Genomic DNA, 13,330 nt, shown 5'->3' with positions numbered 1-13,330 from the left:
TACTGTGTGATGTGTAACAATAGTTCTAAATTGTTCACGTTGGTTTTACTTGTTCTGAATATAATGTTACATTTACAGCAAAACAAATCACTTAAAAAGGTAGGATAATATGTAATAATTAACAAGTACTTTCATAATAATTATAAATACTTATTAGTGCTAGTTACAGATAAACTGTGGGAAAGTGTGTGTTCTGTAAGATTATCGGTAAACATTTATGTTTTAACCTTGCTTTATTCTTTTTTTATTTTTATTTTTTGTGGATATTCAATGTTTAATCGAAAGATGAAGAAAACAACAATAATTGACTAATGTTTTGGAGGTGAGGCCGGCTGCTGTGATTGGTCAGTGCTGCTCGTAGCTCCGCCCACATTCACAGCCTGTTTGAGCCTGAGCTCAGAGCAGCGGTGAGTGTTTTCTCTGTTTTCTGTCTTTTCTAAAGAAGAAACCAGAAGCTTTTCCAGTGTTTCTTACCTCCAGCCTGTCAGACAGTCCTCAGGTCTCTACTCGTCTTCAATGATAAAGTGTTTTTAACTTAATTTTTCTGCTCACGGCGAACATTTCTGCGGTTAGCTCGCAGGCTAACTCAGTATTTTGGGCTAACCACTAACCAGGTATAAAACTAGCTGTAGAACTGATAATGTGGACAATTGGAGCTCTTATTAAACGCATATTTACATCCAGATTGTCTTTATGTTAGTAGAAATTTAACCTAAACAGAACTGTCTTTGTAGTTTAAACGGAACTGAGTGCCGCTACATGCTAACAGTCGGCTAGCTGTTTAGCATCTGTTGCTCGACCCACAGTTTGAGTTGTGATTAATACATTTATGCTGTTAATTGTTTGTTAAATGTGGGTTGATTTTATAAAGGAAATGACTGCAGGTTGTTCAATTTCCATGGTGTGCTGAGGGGTTTGTTCCGCCCCGCTTGCCGTACATTATCCGGTTAGCACTGAGCTAGCACTTAGCCAAGTCTGTGACGAGTAGAAGTATCACTTTTAAACCGATAGAACGTTTGTATAACAGCTTTAAAAGTTTGTTAATATATGTATGTTGACGTATTTCAGGTTCTTTATTCAGTTTTGACGCTTTGTTTGAAAGTTTTCGCCTTTTGGAAACTCCTAGCCACACCCTTCTTCTCCTAACTCACTCCTCGCTGTCAGATTAAGTCCTTTACATTAGTACTAGTGCTCATTTAACTACTTAATGCTTTTTGTCAGTTTGATTAACTAGACTATTAAAAGCCGGACTTAGTTGTCAGATAACTTTATTTCCACAAAGAAGTAAAAATACACATTAATTGTATTTCATTTTTTGTCTTTGTTTTTTGGTGAAAATAAAAGTAACTGGTTTTCCACACGTTTACTGTTGGTAATAAATGTTGGTACTGTTCCCTTGCATACAGTAAATATCTCATGTAGAAAGTTAACTTAAAAAGGAAGAGACCAAATCTTGCACAATGTCAAGTTAATTTATTTTCCACAAAGGCATATATATAATTATTTGTTAAAATGTACAATTATTTTTAAAAAAATAAAATAACACCAATAAATTCAGTGAGTACTTGTAATCCATTACTTTTAGCTCTGTCAATAACTACTTACTTCACTAACCTTTTTATTGGGAACAATGTGAAATGCAGCGACAAGTCAACGTTCTATCTGCACAGTTTTGCTGCTGTAATTTTTCACAGAAACATGTAAATACTTAATTTTCTCAGTCAATAATACTCTGAGGAGCAGCTAGCTGGTAGTTATGTGAGCATTAAGTCACAATTACCTGTTTGGTCCAGGATGTAGCCTGTGTCACATGCAGGGCAAGGATTATGGAGGCTATGAAGTGTGGATCATCAGATGAAGGTGTAGCAAAAATAATTCAGGGTTCTTAATGTGAACGTTGATGTTTCATCTTCTTAATCCTCCTCATTTACTCAGAGCAGGTCACACCCTGGACAGTCTATCAGCGCTACGATGGGAAAACGTCAATACAACTGATTAACCTAACATGGGAGGACACACGAGTTACAGGATAATAAACTAGACATTATACTCTAAAATCTCAATTATGGACACTTTCTTTATGTTTTTAATTGGCCCGATAAGATGACATGAACCATAAAGTTGTAATAAACTCAGACTAGTGTTGCTGCTACGTGCTAAGCTAACAAACATATTGACTGGTCTCTGTATGGAGTTCTTTTAAAGAACATTTACCGTCTTTAATACGTGGAACACAAAGTTTCATCTTCTAGTTTCCTTCTCCCTCACCTTAAAGATACACAACATGTTTGTTTGGAATATGAAACGGACTCTGCACAGACCGTCAGAGAAAGAAAATGATTTATATCAGCTGCATGTTGGTGTGTCTTTGTGGAGGATTTAGTTCAGGTTTGTACATTTAAGAATAAATCTATTCCAGGGGTGTCAAACTCAGTTTGATCTGAAGTGAGCCACAGATTTTTTTGCGTTAAAAATTAGCAATTTCAACATTGTTTTCTAGCTTACACTTCTACGTATCTATAAAATACTAAATATGTAAGAAACCAACAATATCCAAGCAATAAGTGATGGATATCTTTCACTTTAAACTTTCTTTGATTTTGCGACCAATTTCTATTTAATTAAGAGCAATAATATGTAATAATTTGAGGAAATTTGAAGGATTTTGTAAGAATTTTGCATTTTTTCACATGTTTAACGTTAAAAATTATTTCAATCATGCGATATAAGCACCGGGAAAATGTGAGCACTTGTGAATGTTGTTGAGTTTTACACAATAATTTATGTTTTCTCTGTGATTTTGGCATTGGATGCTCTAAAGTGCTGGATTTGGCCCCCAGGCTATGAGTTTGACACCTTTATGTTTGTAACAAAGGAAAGAGTCATTTTGAAGGAGACACACGTCATTATATATCACACTAACGCTTTCTTTGAAATTAAATCACTGACAAAGTTTTACTTTTATAAGTGTTGCATAAAAAGGTTTAGTGAAAACAATTAATGAATTGGATTTGAATTCATAATCTCCTCAGATTTAAAAAATATTCTTTTCTTTTCTTTGCGTTTCAGCCTGTCAGTCAGGGTTTCACAGCCGTGTTCCCGTGACCTATTAGAGACGGTGATTAATTGTGAGGTTAATGAACAGCTCGGTGTGTTTGTTTCATACAGAGCTCATCATCATCATCATCATCACTGTTGCCTTCATCTGCTCCCACTGACCCCAGGAAGTGTGTGTGATGTAGAAGGAGTTCACATCTACAGCAGCTTCTACACGGTGGGTCAACTTCACCACAACACACTGAGAACAACACACTGATCACTAGGGGTGGGAACCTCTGGGTACCTCACGATACGATTATCTCACGATATGACGATACTGCGATTATTGATATATTGGTCAGAAATCACTATGATAATCTATGACATAAGAAAAAAAAATTAGGTGAAAAAATACCATTTTTTTTTTATATCTCTGAAAGCCAATAAATATAAAAAGTGTCCTATGAACAGTGACACTATTTTAGTGCAATATTTCTGTAAATAAGTGTCAACATACCAATGCAAATGAATAAGTATCTCCAATAGTGCTTTATGTAAACAATAAATAGGGTTTTCTCACCAGTGACATCATTATAGTGAAATATTACAGTAAACAATATATTGGTTCCTTCAACAAACAGTGACAACATTTATGTGAAGACCTACATGCACATTTTAGTGAAAAAGCAGAAAAGGTTTGGAAAAAATATATATTTTTAAATCGATACTTAGCACGAGCATATCGATAATCGATCGTGCGGAAAAATATCACGATGGCTGTATTGAGATTGAGATCGTCACACTCCTGCTCCTAATGACACGCTCCTCATTGGGTCGTACAGTCATTATAAACAGTTGTGTGTAACGTTTCCACATGAGCAGCATTTGAAGAATAAAACCTGCCTTTGAACAGGAAGTAAGTTGTGATTTGGAGTTTTCTCTTCTGATTGATTGATTGATTATAAAGGGATAGATTGATGGATTTTTAATAGAACTGTTTCCTATGGTCTGATTTGTATAAAATGGGACATTATTCCTTCGTCCTAACAAAGCTTCTTTGTTAGAATTGCTAATGCGATGGAGGGTGACAGAGTGCTTTTTGTATTGTTTGTGTCTGTTTAACAAAGGTCGCCTCACACACTGAATAATTATTGGTCACCAAGAGGCTTTACATGTAACTGCTGCTGATTCACCCTCCCTCTTAACATTCATCATTCATGAGTTTTTTACCTGAAACAATAACATCTCCTTTGGTTATAAATGTGATTATCAGTCATTTTACTTTTCCGTTCATTGTGTTCCACACAATGAATTAGTAGAAAAAATGAGGGATGCATGGATAATAAATCTTGTAAATGAAGGGTTTTCATTCCTGTGGTCGATTTTAAAAAGAAAACAAACAGAAAAACAATGGGATTCCCCCCAAAATATTGACATTGAAAGTAGGGATACACCGATATCGTCTGTACTTGTAAAACCTGCTCCAATATCACGAAAGTAATACTAACCTTAATGGACTAACTTTGATTATCAATCAAGAAATTTGCTTTTGGGAGAACATCAAAATACTTAAAGTTTAGTAAGGGTGACTATAGAAGAACAATATCTGACACACGATCTGATGCACATAGCCAACACCCTGAAATAGTTAAAGTCCGTCCCCTTGTCATCCTGGTGTGTCACAACTTGTTATAACGGTTGATCCGATACACATGCAGTTAAACTACTTGCGTGTAGGCGCGCGTGCGGTGAAGGAACAGTGCGATCTAACACACGGTCATCAAAGCATCTGAAACGTCCTGAATTAGATGGACTTTGTTCTCTGTATCTTTAGGAACAGAAACATGTTGAATATGTTGTATAAGTCAGGCTTATTAGTTTATCATCATCCGCCACAAAGTGTGAAGGGGGATATAGGTTTGAGCTTCGTCCGTCCGTCCCAGTTAAGGTGAACAGCTTTTCTCAGAAACTGTTTAAGATAAAATAACCAAATTCTGTGTGTTTTCAGGGTATCAATACCTTGATGGAGTTTGAAACTCACATATGTCTGCCTGCAGTTAGTTTTGGCCTATAACTCTCACACCGTTTGTCGCACATTCAAAAATCTCATACACACAGATTCCCTGAATAGCACTGAATCACCTGGGCTAGGCCACGCCCATTTCCATCTGGAGTTTTGTTGGTGCCAAATCTCGAAAACTGCAAAACCTACTTCTTCTAACTCCTCCTTTGGGTTTTGTCCAATCAGCGTGAAACTTGGACGTAGAGTCTTCAGTTGAACCTGATCTGAAGTTGAGGAAATAATTTTGTTCGGTCAAAATATGCGCAAATTGTTATTGAGTAAAGTTTTTTAGGTAGCTATAAAAATGCGAACTGTTGCATATCTCTGTCAAAATAAATACTAACAACACCAAATCTGAGATCCTTGGTTGGCATGTGTCTGTGAGGGTATGAGCTAACTCTTAATAAATTAGGCCTCTAGGGGGCGCTGCAAAGATGGGAAATTTATCTCTTGAATGTCAAGACCGATTTTTACCAAATTTGGTGGGTCGCTCCTGAGGCCATATCTCCAAGTTAATCGTGATTGGTCAAAGTGGGCGTGGCTTATTACAACATAAACAACAAATGAAACTGTGAAATTTACAGGGTATTTTGCAGAGCACACACACCACCCATACCAAAAATTGCACCACTAGGTGGCGCTATAATGGGTGCAGATGCATTTTAGTGTTAATTATTATTATTAGTATTATTATTATTATCCCCCGCCACAAAGTGGAAAGGGGGATATAGGTTTGAGCTCCGTTCATCCATTTAAGATAGTTAGTAATTTTATATTGTGACGTGATCAAATATTCGTATGTATACATCTAAGTTCTTAGATTTAGGACATTTAGGAAAAGGTTATGAGTTATAATGAGAACCAATGTGGCGGGGGATGTTGATGACTGTCTTCTTGTTTAGTGATAGTTTATTTCATTCATACTGACTCCTTAAACCTTAAACTATTTGATGTACAGTAGTTTACATGTTCTCTCCATGCACATGTGTGGGTTAACTGTGTGTACTTTCAGTCCATAGACAATACATATATGTTTGAGTAGAGGCTTACAGTGAATGTGAGTAGTTGTGAGTTACTTTTGTAACTGATTAAATGGTTAATAAATACTTCAGTTTACTTTGTAATAGTTGTTTTTACACAGAAAATGTAAAACAAAGCTTTATTTTTATATTTTTTCTTCCATGTTCATCCTGGATCTCTCCTCAGACTCTTGTGTTGTTCCCTGAATCGCCACCATGCGTGAGTACAAGCTCGTGGTGCTGGGATCAGGAGGCGTGGGAAAGTCTGCACTGGTGAGTGACACTAAGTTATGATGTTATGAAAGAAGGAGCTGCTAAATGGAATAGAAGTTAAAAAACAATGACTGATATTGTTGCTCCATAGTAACACCTTGAGCTTTAATACAAAAATACATTTAAGGGTTTGTGTTAAAAATATACAAAAGATTGATGGAAAAATCATTTTTGTTAAACTGCTGTGAACGTGTCCAGGTCGTGCAGATTATTTAGTTTACGACTCTCGTCTTAAAGTTTTAATTCCAGTGTCCTTGACTAAGTTACCAAAATTGAAACTGCAAAGTCGTTGTTGTTTAATGTGTAAAAACGTGACTTTTATTCACTTCTATAATATTTGAGTCTACTACATAATTATTTGGAAAAAAGCTGCAACGATTCCTCAAGTACGTTTATTAGAAAATGTTACATTTTCTCCATCTCAAAGCCTTAACAATTAAAAAAAATATTTTTATCTTTTATTAAAAAAAATAAAATAAATGTATTTATTATTAACACGCCTGCATTGTCTTAGGTTGACACTACATGTAGTGGATTATTTTCAAAATAAATATGCGTTAGAACATTTTTTTTTTAATTTTAAAGTAAAGTAAATTGTTCTTAAAGAAAATAAATTTTTGGGATTAAGTGATCTTTTATTTCTATTGTATATTTAAATTTAAACTTGAATTAAGCCAAAGTATATTTGATCTAATTATTTGATCAATTAATAATGGTAGAATACTCAATTACCAAAATATTCCAGAGTTGCAGCACTAACGTAGAAGTTTGGCTCTTTGTCTTATTAATGTAATTTGTACATTATTCTACATGACTGCTTCAAATTTAACAGATCATAAATCTTTAGTTTATTTTCCACTTCCTCCATTTATTTTTTTTTTTATTATTGTGCTTTTCTTCTTTGTTAGCTTGACAATAGTTAAAATTGACAGCAATTATCCAACTTCTCAATAAAATAAATTAGTTAATACATGATGGACATGCCTAGCATCAAATAATGTGTTTTATATTATTTTAAACAGGCCTGAGTATGAGAAGATATATAGTTATATTAACAAGTCCTTATTCTTCTTGGTGGTATTTAGGCCACACATTTAAGACTCAAACAAAGGCCTCGTCCCAAAGCTTTTTTATATTATTATTATTATTATTATTATAGACCACACCGACAGGAGCGCCGTTCAAATTATTACAGACTTTGTAGTCGTGAAAATGTCCTTTATTTAAAATCAGAAACTTAAAACTATTGGTTTATCCTGTGTTTTTTTTAGTTGTTTTAACAGCTTAAATCTTATATATGTATGTTATGTGTGAACAAATAAGACCAACATTAATTTTGCAAATGAAGTTAAAGTATATTTACTTTAGTTAAATATCAGAAGATTAAAAAAAATTTAACCATATTTATTATTTTTTTAGTTTTTTTCATGAGTCACATTGAATACTTTCTCCTATTATTATAATTATAACATGATTTTTAAAATTAGTTTTATTTTTGTTATTTGTTATTGTGTATTTTCTATTAAATCAGGGGAGTTATAATGTATTTGGTCAAGAATAAGTATAATTGATTTTTATCATAAAATAAAAATGATTTAAAAAGATGAGTGGGTGACTTTGTTTGACTTTGTGAATCTGTCGTTTGTTTTCAGACGGTCCAGTTTGTGCAAGGCATCTTTGTGGAGAAATATGACCCCACCATTGAAGACTCGTACAGAAAGGTGGAATTTATAGAATAAAATCCAATGTAACAAAGTACGTTTAAAAGTTAATATTTTTAATGTTTGTGTTTCTTTCTCAAACAGCAAGTGGAGGTGGACGGACAGCAGTGTATGTTGGAGATACTGGACACAGCTGGAACAGTAAGGAGATCAATCACTGATCACATGATCAATAAAATAAATACATTAGGTTATAATTAAACTATTCTACACATTATATAACACGTTCATGTGAAAAGATGAGTTTACTAATCAATGATTGACTTTTCTTTGTTTTTGGACAACATGTGATGAGTTCTAAGATAAGTTTAACAAACCAATATATCTAAATGTCTTTCTAATACAAATGAGGAAAACAAACCAAACTACACCAAAGAAGCAGATCATAATTTAGTTTAAAGACTTTTGGGTTATTACAACAAATGTTCAGGTCATCCCACACACGTCAGTTTAATTTTTACCAATTGTTGATTATTCATTATTCACACTGTTAAATGTTAATTTTGATCTGATCAAAACTTTCTGAGATATGAACAATGTAGTGAGGGGGTGTGTCCTTATTTATCTTCCATGTTCATCTTTCAATATATCAGTAACTCCATCACATATAAAGGTAAATATGGTATAGTAATAAGCTCCACCCACTCTCTCAGAATATAGACATAGATCTGCTATACATCCTATCTGGTGGACATGTCAGCTCCTCTAAATAGTCACAAAGTCAGTGTGTGTTTGGGTCTGGAACATGTTTGGGTCTTCAGTAAACTACTTAGCATATGTCTCAGCTCCCTGTAATGTGATCAGCTTAGAGCTATGAACATAGACTGTTCACATCACTAATGATTAGTCACAGATATGCATTGGTTCTAGACTCACACACTCTGGAAATATGGTTATTGTATGAAAAATAAGGACGAGCAAAAATCATCACAAATTTAAAGTGACTATTGAATAATCATGGAACAATTGGTACAAATTTCTGTAATTTTAGAGAGCGAAGTGCGAGTTATGTCCTGAAACCCTCCTTTAAGTGTAACAGAGAAAACAAACTACTCTTTAAAGTCTGTTCCTTACTTTTCTCACTATTTAAACGATTAAACTAGAGAGATAAATGTTGTCCTGGGTTGGATTAGTGAAATGATCGTAAGGACTTGGAGGGGGTGGGGTTTAGGTGTTCAACCTCTGCCATGGTTAAAGCTGAGTGCTGAGTCATGATTCTGTTTACGCTGGTTTAGTTTATAAGTCTGACCAATGGATGACCAAACGTTTTCTGTGCTTTTCTCTTCCTTACATTTGTTCTTTCTTCTACTCTATGACACGGACACTAACAGGACGTTTGTCACGGTTCTGTTTTGTACAGCTTTCCTGAGGATTCTGGTGTGTGTGTGTTTCATGAAGTAAATGTGTCACTGACGTGTCCGTTGTCGTTGTTGTACAGGAGCAGTTCACAGCGATGAGGGATCTGTACATGAAGAATGGCCAGGGCTTTGCTCTGGTTTACTCCATCACTGCTCAGTCCACCTTCAACGACCTCCAGGACCTCAGAGAGCAGATTCAACGAGTGAAGGACACCGAGGACGTGAGTGTGACGCCCCTCAAGCTTTTATATCGTAAAAACCATGTGTCAAACTCAAGGCCCAGGAGCCAAATGCGGCCCTTCAGATCATCCAATGTGGCCCACAGGAGAACACATGAATCATTGTGTGAATCACCGACTAATTCACTAATAGACATCTAAATTCCTCCAAATATCAAACTCCAAAACATCAGTTTGTTCCTCACGCTTATATCACTTTAAATCAAAAATTGTTGTAAGAACTCCCAATTTATACAAAATCCTGCTATTTTCCTCAAATCATTCAATGAATTTTTCCCAAATTAATTAAAATTGGTCTAAAAACACAAAGACAGTGTTGGCCTCATAGATCAATAAATCAAAGATGTAAAAGTGTGTTTTGACCTCCTGTAAAACACTCTCTGATTGATGTTATGTGGAGTCCTGTAGACACTGTCTTTATTTGATTAAAATAATTTAATCAATTTCAGTTTGTCATTTATTTTTTGGTTATTATTGTGTGTGTGTGTGTGTGTGTGTGTGTGTGTGTGTGTGTGTGTGTGTGTGTGTGTGTGTGTGTGTGTGTGTGTGTGTGTGTGTGTGTGTGTGTGTGTGTGTGTGTGTGTGTGTGTGTGTGTGTGTGTGTGTGTGTGTGTGTGTGTGTGTGTGTGTGTGTGTGTGTGTGTGTGTGTGTGTGTGTGTGTGTGTGTGTGTGGTCAGGTTCCCATGATCCTGGTGGGGAACAAGTGTGACCTTGAGGACGAGCGTGTGGTCGGTAAAGACCAAGGACAGAATCTGGCTCGTCAGTGGAACAACTGTGCCTTCTTAGAGACTTCAGCCAAATCAAAGATCAACGTCAACGAGGTATCGCTTTAAATATTATTTGTATGTTTTTTTATTTAAATTTGACATTTGAATCCCCCAAAGTTGAGCAAATTTTATTTTCTTATTTATTAAAGTTATCTTCATTTTTTTTTACTTAACATTGTAATATTTGTATTTATTTATATTTAATAAACGATGACACCAGGGATAACTGGATCAGAGGTTAGACATTTAAAGTCATAAATAAGTTTCCCATCATACTGGTTTCAGAGACTACGTACGTTACTGAGGATTGTTTATAGTTTGGGTCCATGTTTTATAGTTTTAGATACTTTTTCTTCTTCTGCAGATTTTCTATGATCTGGTGCGACAGATCAACAGAAAAACGCCGATGGAAAAGAAGAAAACAAAAAAGAAGTCGAGCTGCGCGCTGCTTTAAAGGAGCGTCTCAGTAGCTCCAGGTTCAGGGCCCGGTGAGTGAAGGAAAAAAACAAACAAATCCACCGCCCACACCAGTCACCATCAGACCAAATAATCACACACACACACACACACACACACACACACACACACACACACACACACACACACACACACACACACACACACACACACACACACACACACACACACACACACACACACACTCTTACTAAAATGGCCTTTCTAATCATTGGATTTCATTTTAAAATGATGCTTTTCTGTGTTTAATGTGACGTTAAACTGGTATTGTTTCCACAGTGAGACACAGATAAAAGAGGTAGTGCTGTGTACTTTAATGGTTTTGGTTAAATCAGTGGTTCCCAACCTATTTCAGGTCGTGACCCCATTTTTATATCACATATTTCTGGTGTCTCCAGATACATTTTTCCTCCAGAATTAGTTTTTAATGTTTGTTATTCTGTGTTATAAACACAAAGTATCCAGATGAGTCAGCTCAGATGTTTTTAATACTGCATTTTATTTGAAGTAGGTTTATATTTGAGAAAGTGAAATATTAGAATACTTTTGTTTGAGATTGTATGTTGTAAAGAATTATAATTTAATAATAATAATAATAATAATAATAATAATAATAATAATAATAATTGAAATAAGATTTTGATAAGTACTTTTTTTAATCAATTACTAGACACTTCAAGTGACCCCATTTTAATTCCTGGGGACCCCACATAGGGTCTCAACCCCAAGGTTGAAAAGAACTGGGTTAAATACTGAGGAAAGTAAAGGCGGAGTAACTTCAATGTTTTTACATGGAACATGAATGTTTAGCCTTGGCCTTGCTCTACACTGTCAATCATTTTTGGCCCTTCAATGAAAAGAATGTGGGCATCTCTGATATGAATATTTGATAACAATCTTCTCTAGAAATAATGAAATAAAGCCCTGTTTTTTATTGAATTATCATGTGATTGATCATCTGTATTAGCTGCTAACCCTTTCACTGATTGGTCTTTGGTGATCGGCACTTAATGCTCTGATTGGTGAACCTTTAGTCACCAGTTACAACGATCACCAAACTACTCACACCACCAGATGAAAAACACAGTCCTGTTTGTGTGACGTATGTCATTTTCTTCTTTTCAGAAACTCGCAATGATAAACTGTTCCCGTGGGTTGAGCTAGAAGTTAAGGCCGACGCTAAACTTCACGCTGGTTTTTCAGCAGGAGACGTACACACACACACACACACACACACACACAATAGAAACACACCTTCTCTTTCTTTCTATCGTCAGCTTAATGTTATTTGTTAATTTTTCTCGTCTCCAACGTGTCTTTCTCTGTGAACTGTGGGTGTGGAGCAGGAGGAGGAACTGAACCCTAAACAGGAACTAAAATGTTTAACATGTCGTATGTGGAGACGTTTTCAGAGGAAAGCGTGTGAGACTTTGGTCTTCTTGTACATTTCTGCGTGCGTGCGTGCGTGCGTGCGTGTGTGTGTGTGAGTGACTGTAACATCTTTCCTAAGTGACTTTGTTTTATATTGAACGCTGCGAGCCTTCACATGTCCCCTAATATATTCTACTTCCTGTTTTGCATAATGAAGCTAGGGAAATTAGTATTTTATAGACTGATGGGGAAGCAGTTTTCTCCGATGTATCTTGATGCTGAAATGATCTTGTACTAAAACCAACTCTAATGTTGCTTCTTGTTCCTGTCACATGGTTTTCTAGCTTTTATGAATGAATAAATTTTAGTACATTTTCATCTCACTGGTCCTGTTCTTACTGGTGCACGGACACATTTATAACCTTTAAAATGAGCTTTCATCCAACCAAAAGAAGAGTGATAACCTGATGATGACTCTGTGGAGGTTTGATCTTAAGTAGCAGATTTTAGGCGGGAAAACAAACTCAAGTTTTCACTTTTCACGCCGTATAAATGATACATTAAGTACGTACTGTAAGGCGCCGACAGTCTCCAGGAAATAGGCGGCAGATATCAGTCCCTGTAGGATTTTTTATTTAAATTTCATTGATTTTGTGACAATTTTTTATTCAATTTGGGGAAGTTATGTTAAATAATTTCAGGAAAATGTAGTTTTTTGAACAATTTGAAATTTAAAAGGACTGTAGTTGTGATAAAAGCATTGGAAAATGACAATTCTCCAAATATTGTGGCGTTTCATTGAATTTATGTATTTAGATATGAGATATCAACATCTGAATTATTTTTGTAATTTAGACAGTAATTTTCTGTTTTTTAAACTTTCTCATGCGGGCTAAATTGGATGGTCTATATGGCCAGATTAGGCCCCCGGACCTTGAGTTTGATACGTGCCCTAAGGCACAAAGACAAAATGCAAACTCCACACTGAAATGTTCCAAAACCA

General features: G+C 35.4%; 1 protein-coding gene across 3 annotated transcripts; it reads left to right on the top strand.

Moving 5' to 3' along the window:
- The first annotated feature begins 351 nt into the window (after nt 1–351).
- On the top strand, nt 352–12,705 carry LOC114467008 (ras-related protein Rap-1A-like). Of its 3 annotated transcripts, none has more exons than XM_028452947.1 (9): nt 352–407; nt 3,169–3,274; nt 6,308–6,393; nt 8,046–8,114; nt 8,199–8,255; nt 9,553–9,693; nt 10,390–10,533; nt 10,844–10,967; nt 12,082–12,705. In XM_028452947.1, the coding sequence occupies exons 3-8, from the start codon at nt 6,337–6,339 to the stop codon at nt 10,931–10,933; spliced, it is 558 nt and encodes a 185-aa protein (XP_028308748.1). In that variant the 5' UTR covers nt 352–407; nt 3,169–3,274; nt 6,308–6,336; the 3' UTR covers nt 10,934–10,967; nt 12,082–12,705. The 3 variants fall into 3 exon arrangements, with proteins under 3 accessions (XP_028308748.1, XP_028308749.1, XP_028308750.1); XM_028452948.1 differs by having other exon boundaries at nt 404–499; XM_028452949.1 differs by lacking the exon at nt 352–407 and adding an exon at nt 501–614.
- The last annotated feature ends 625 nt before the right edge of the window (nt 12,706–13,330 follow it).

This window comes from Gouania willdenowi, chromosome 7, assembly GCF_900634775.1.
Source record: "Gouania willdenowi chromosome 7, fGouWil2.1, whole genome shotgun sequence".
NCBI classification, from domain to species: Eukaryota; Metazoa; Chordata; class Actinopteri; order Blenniiformes; family Gobiesocidae; genus Gouania; species Gouania willdenowi.
This window is presented reverse-complemented; position numbering and strand designations above follow the sequence as displayed.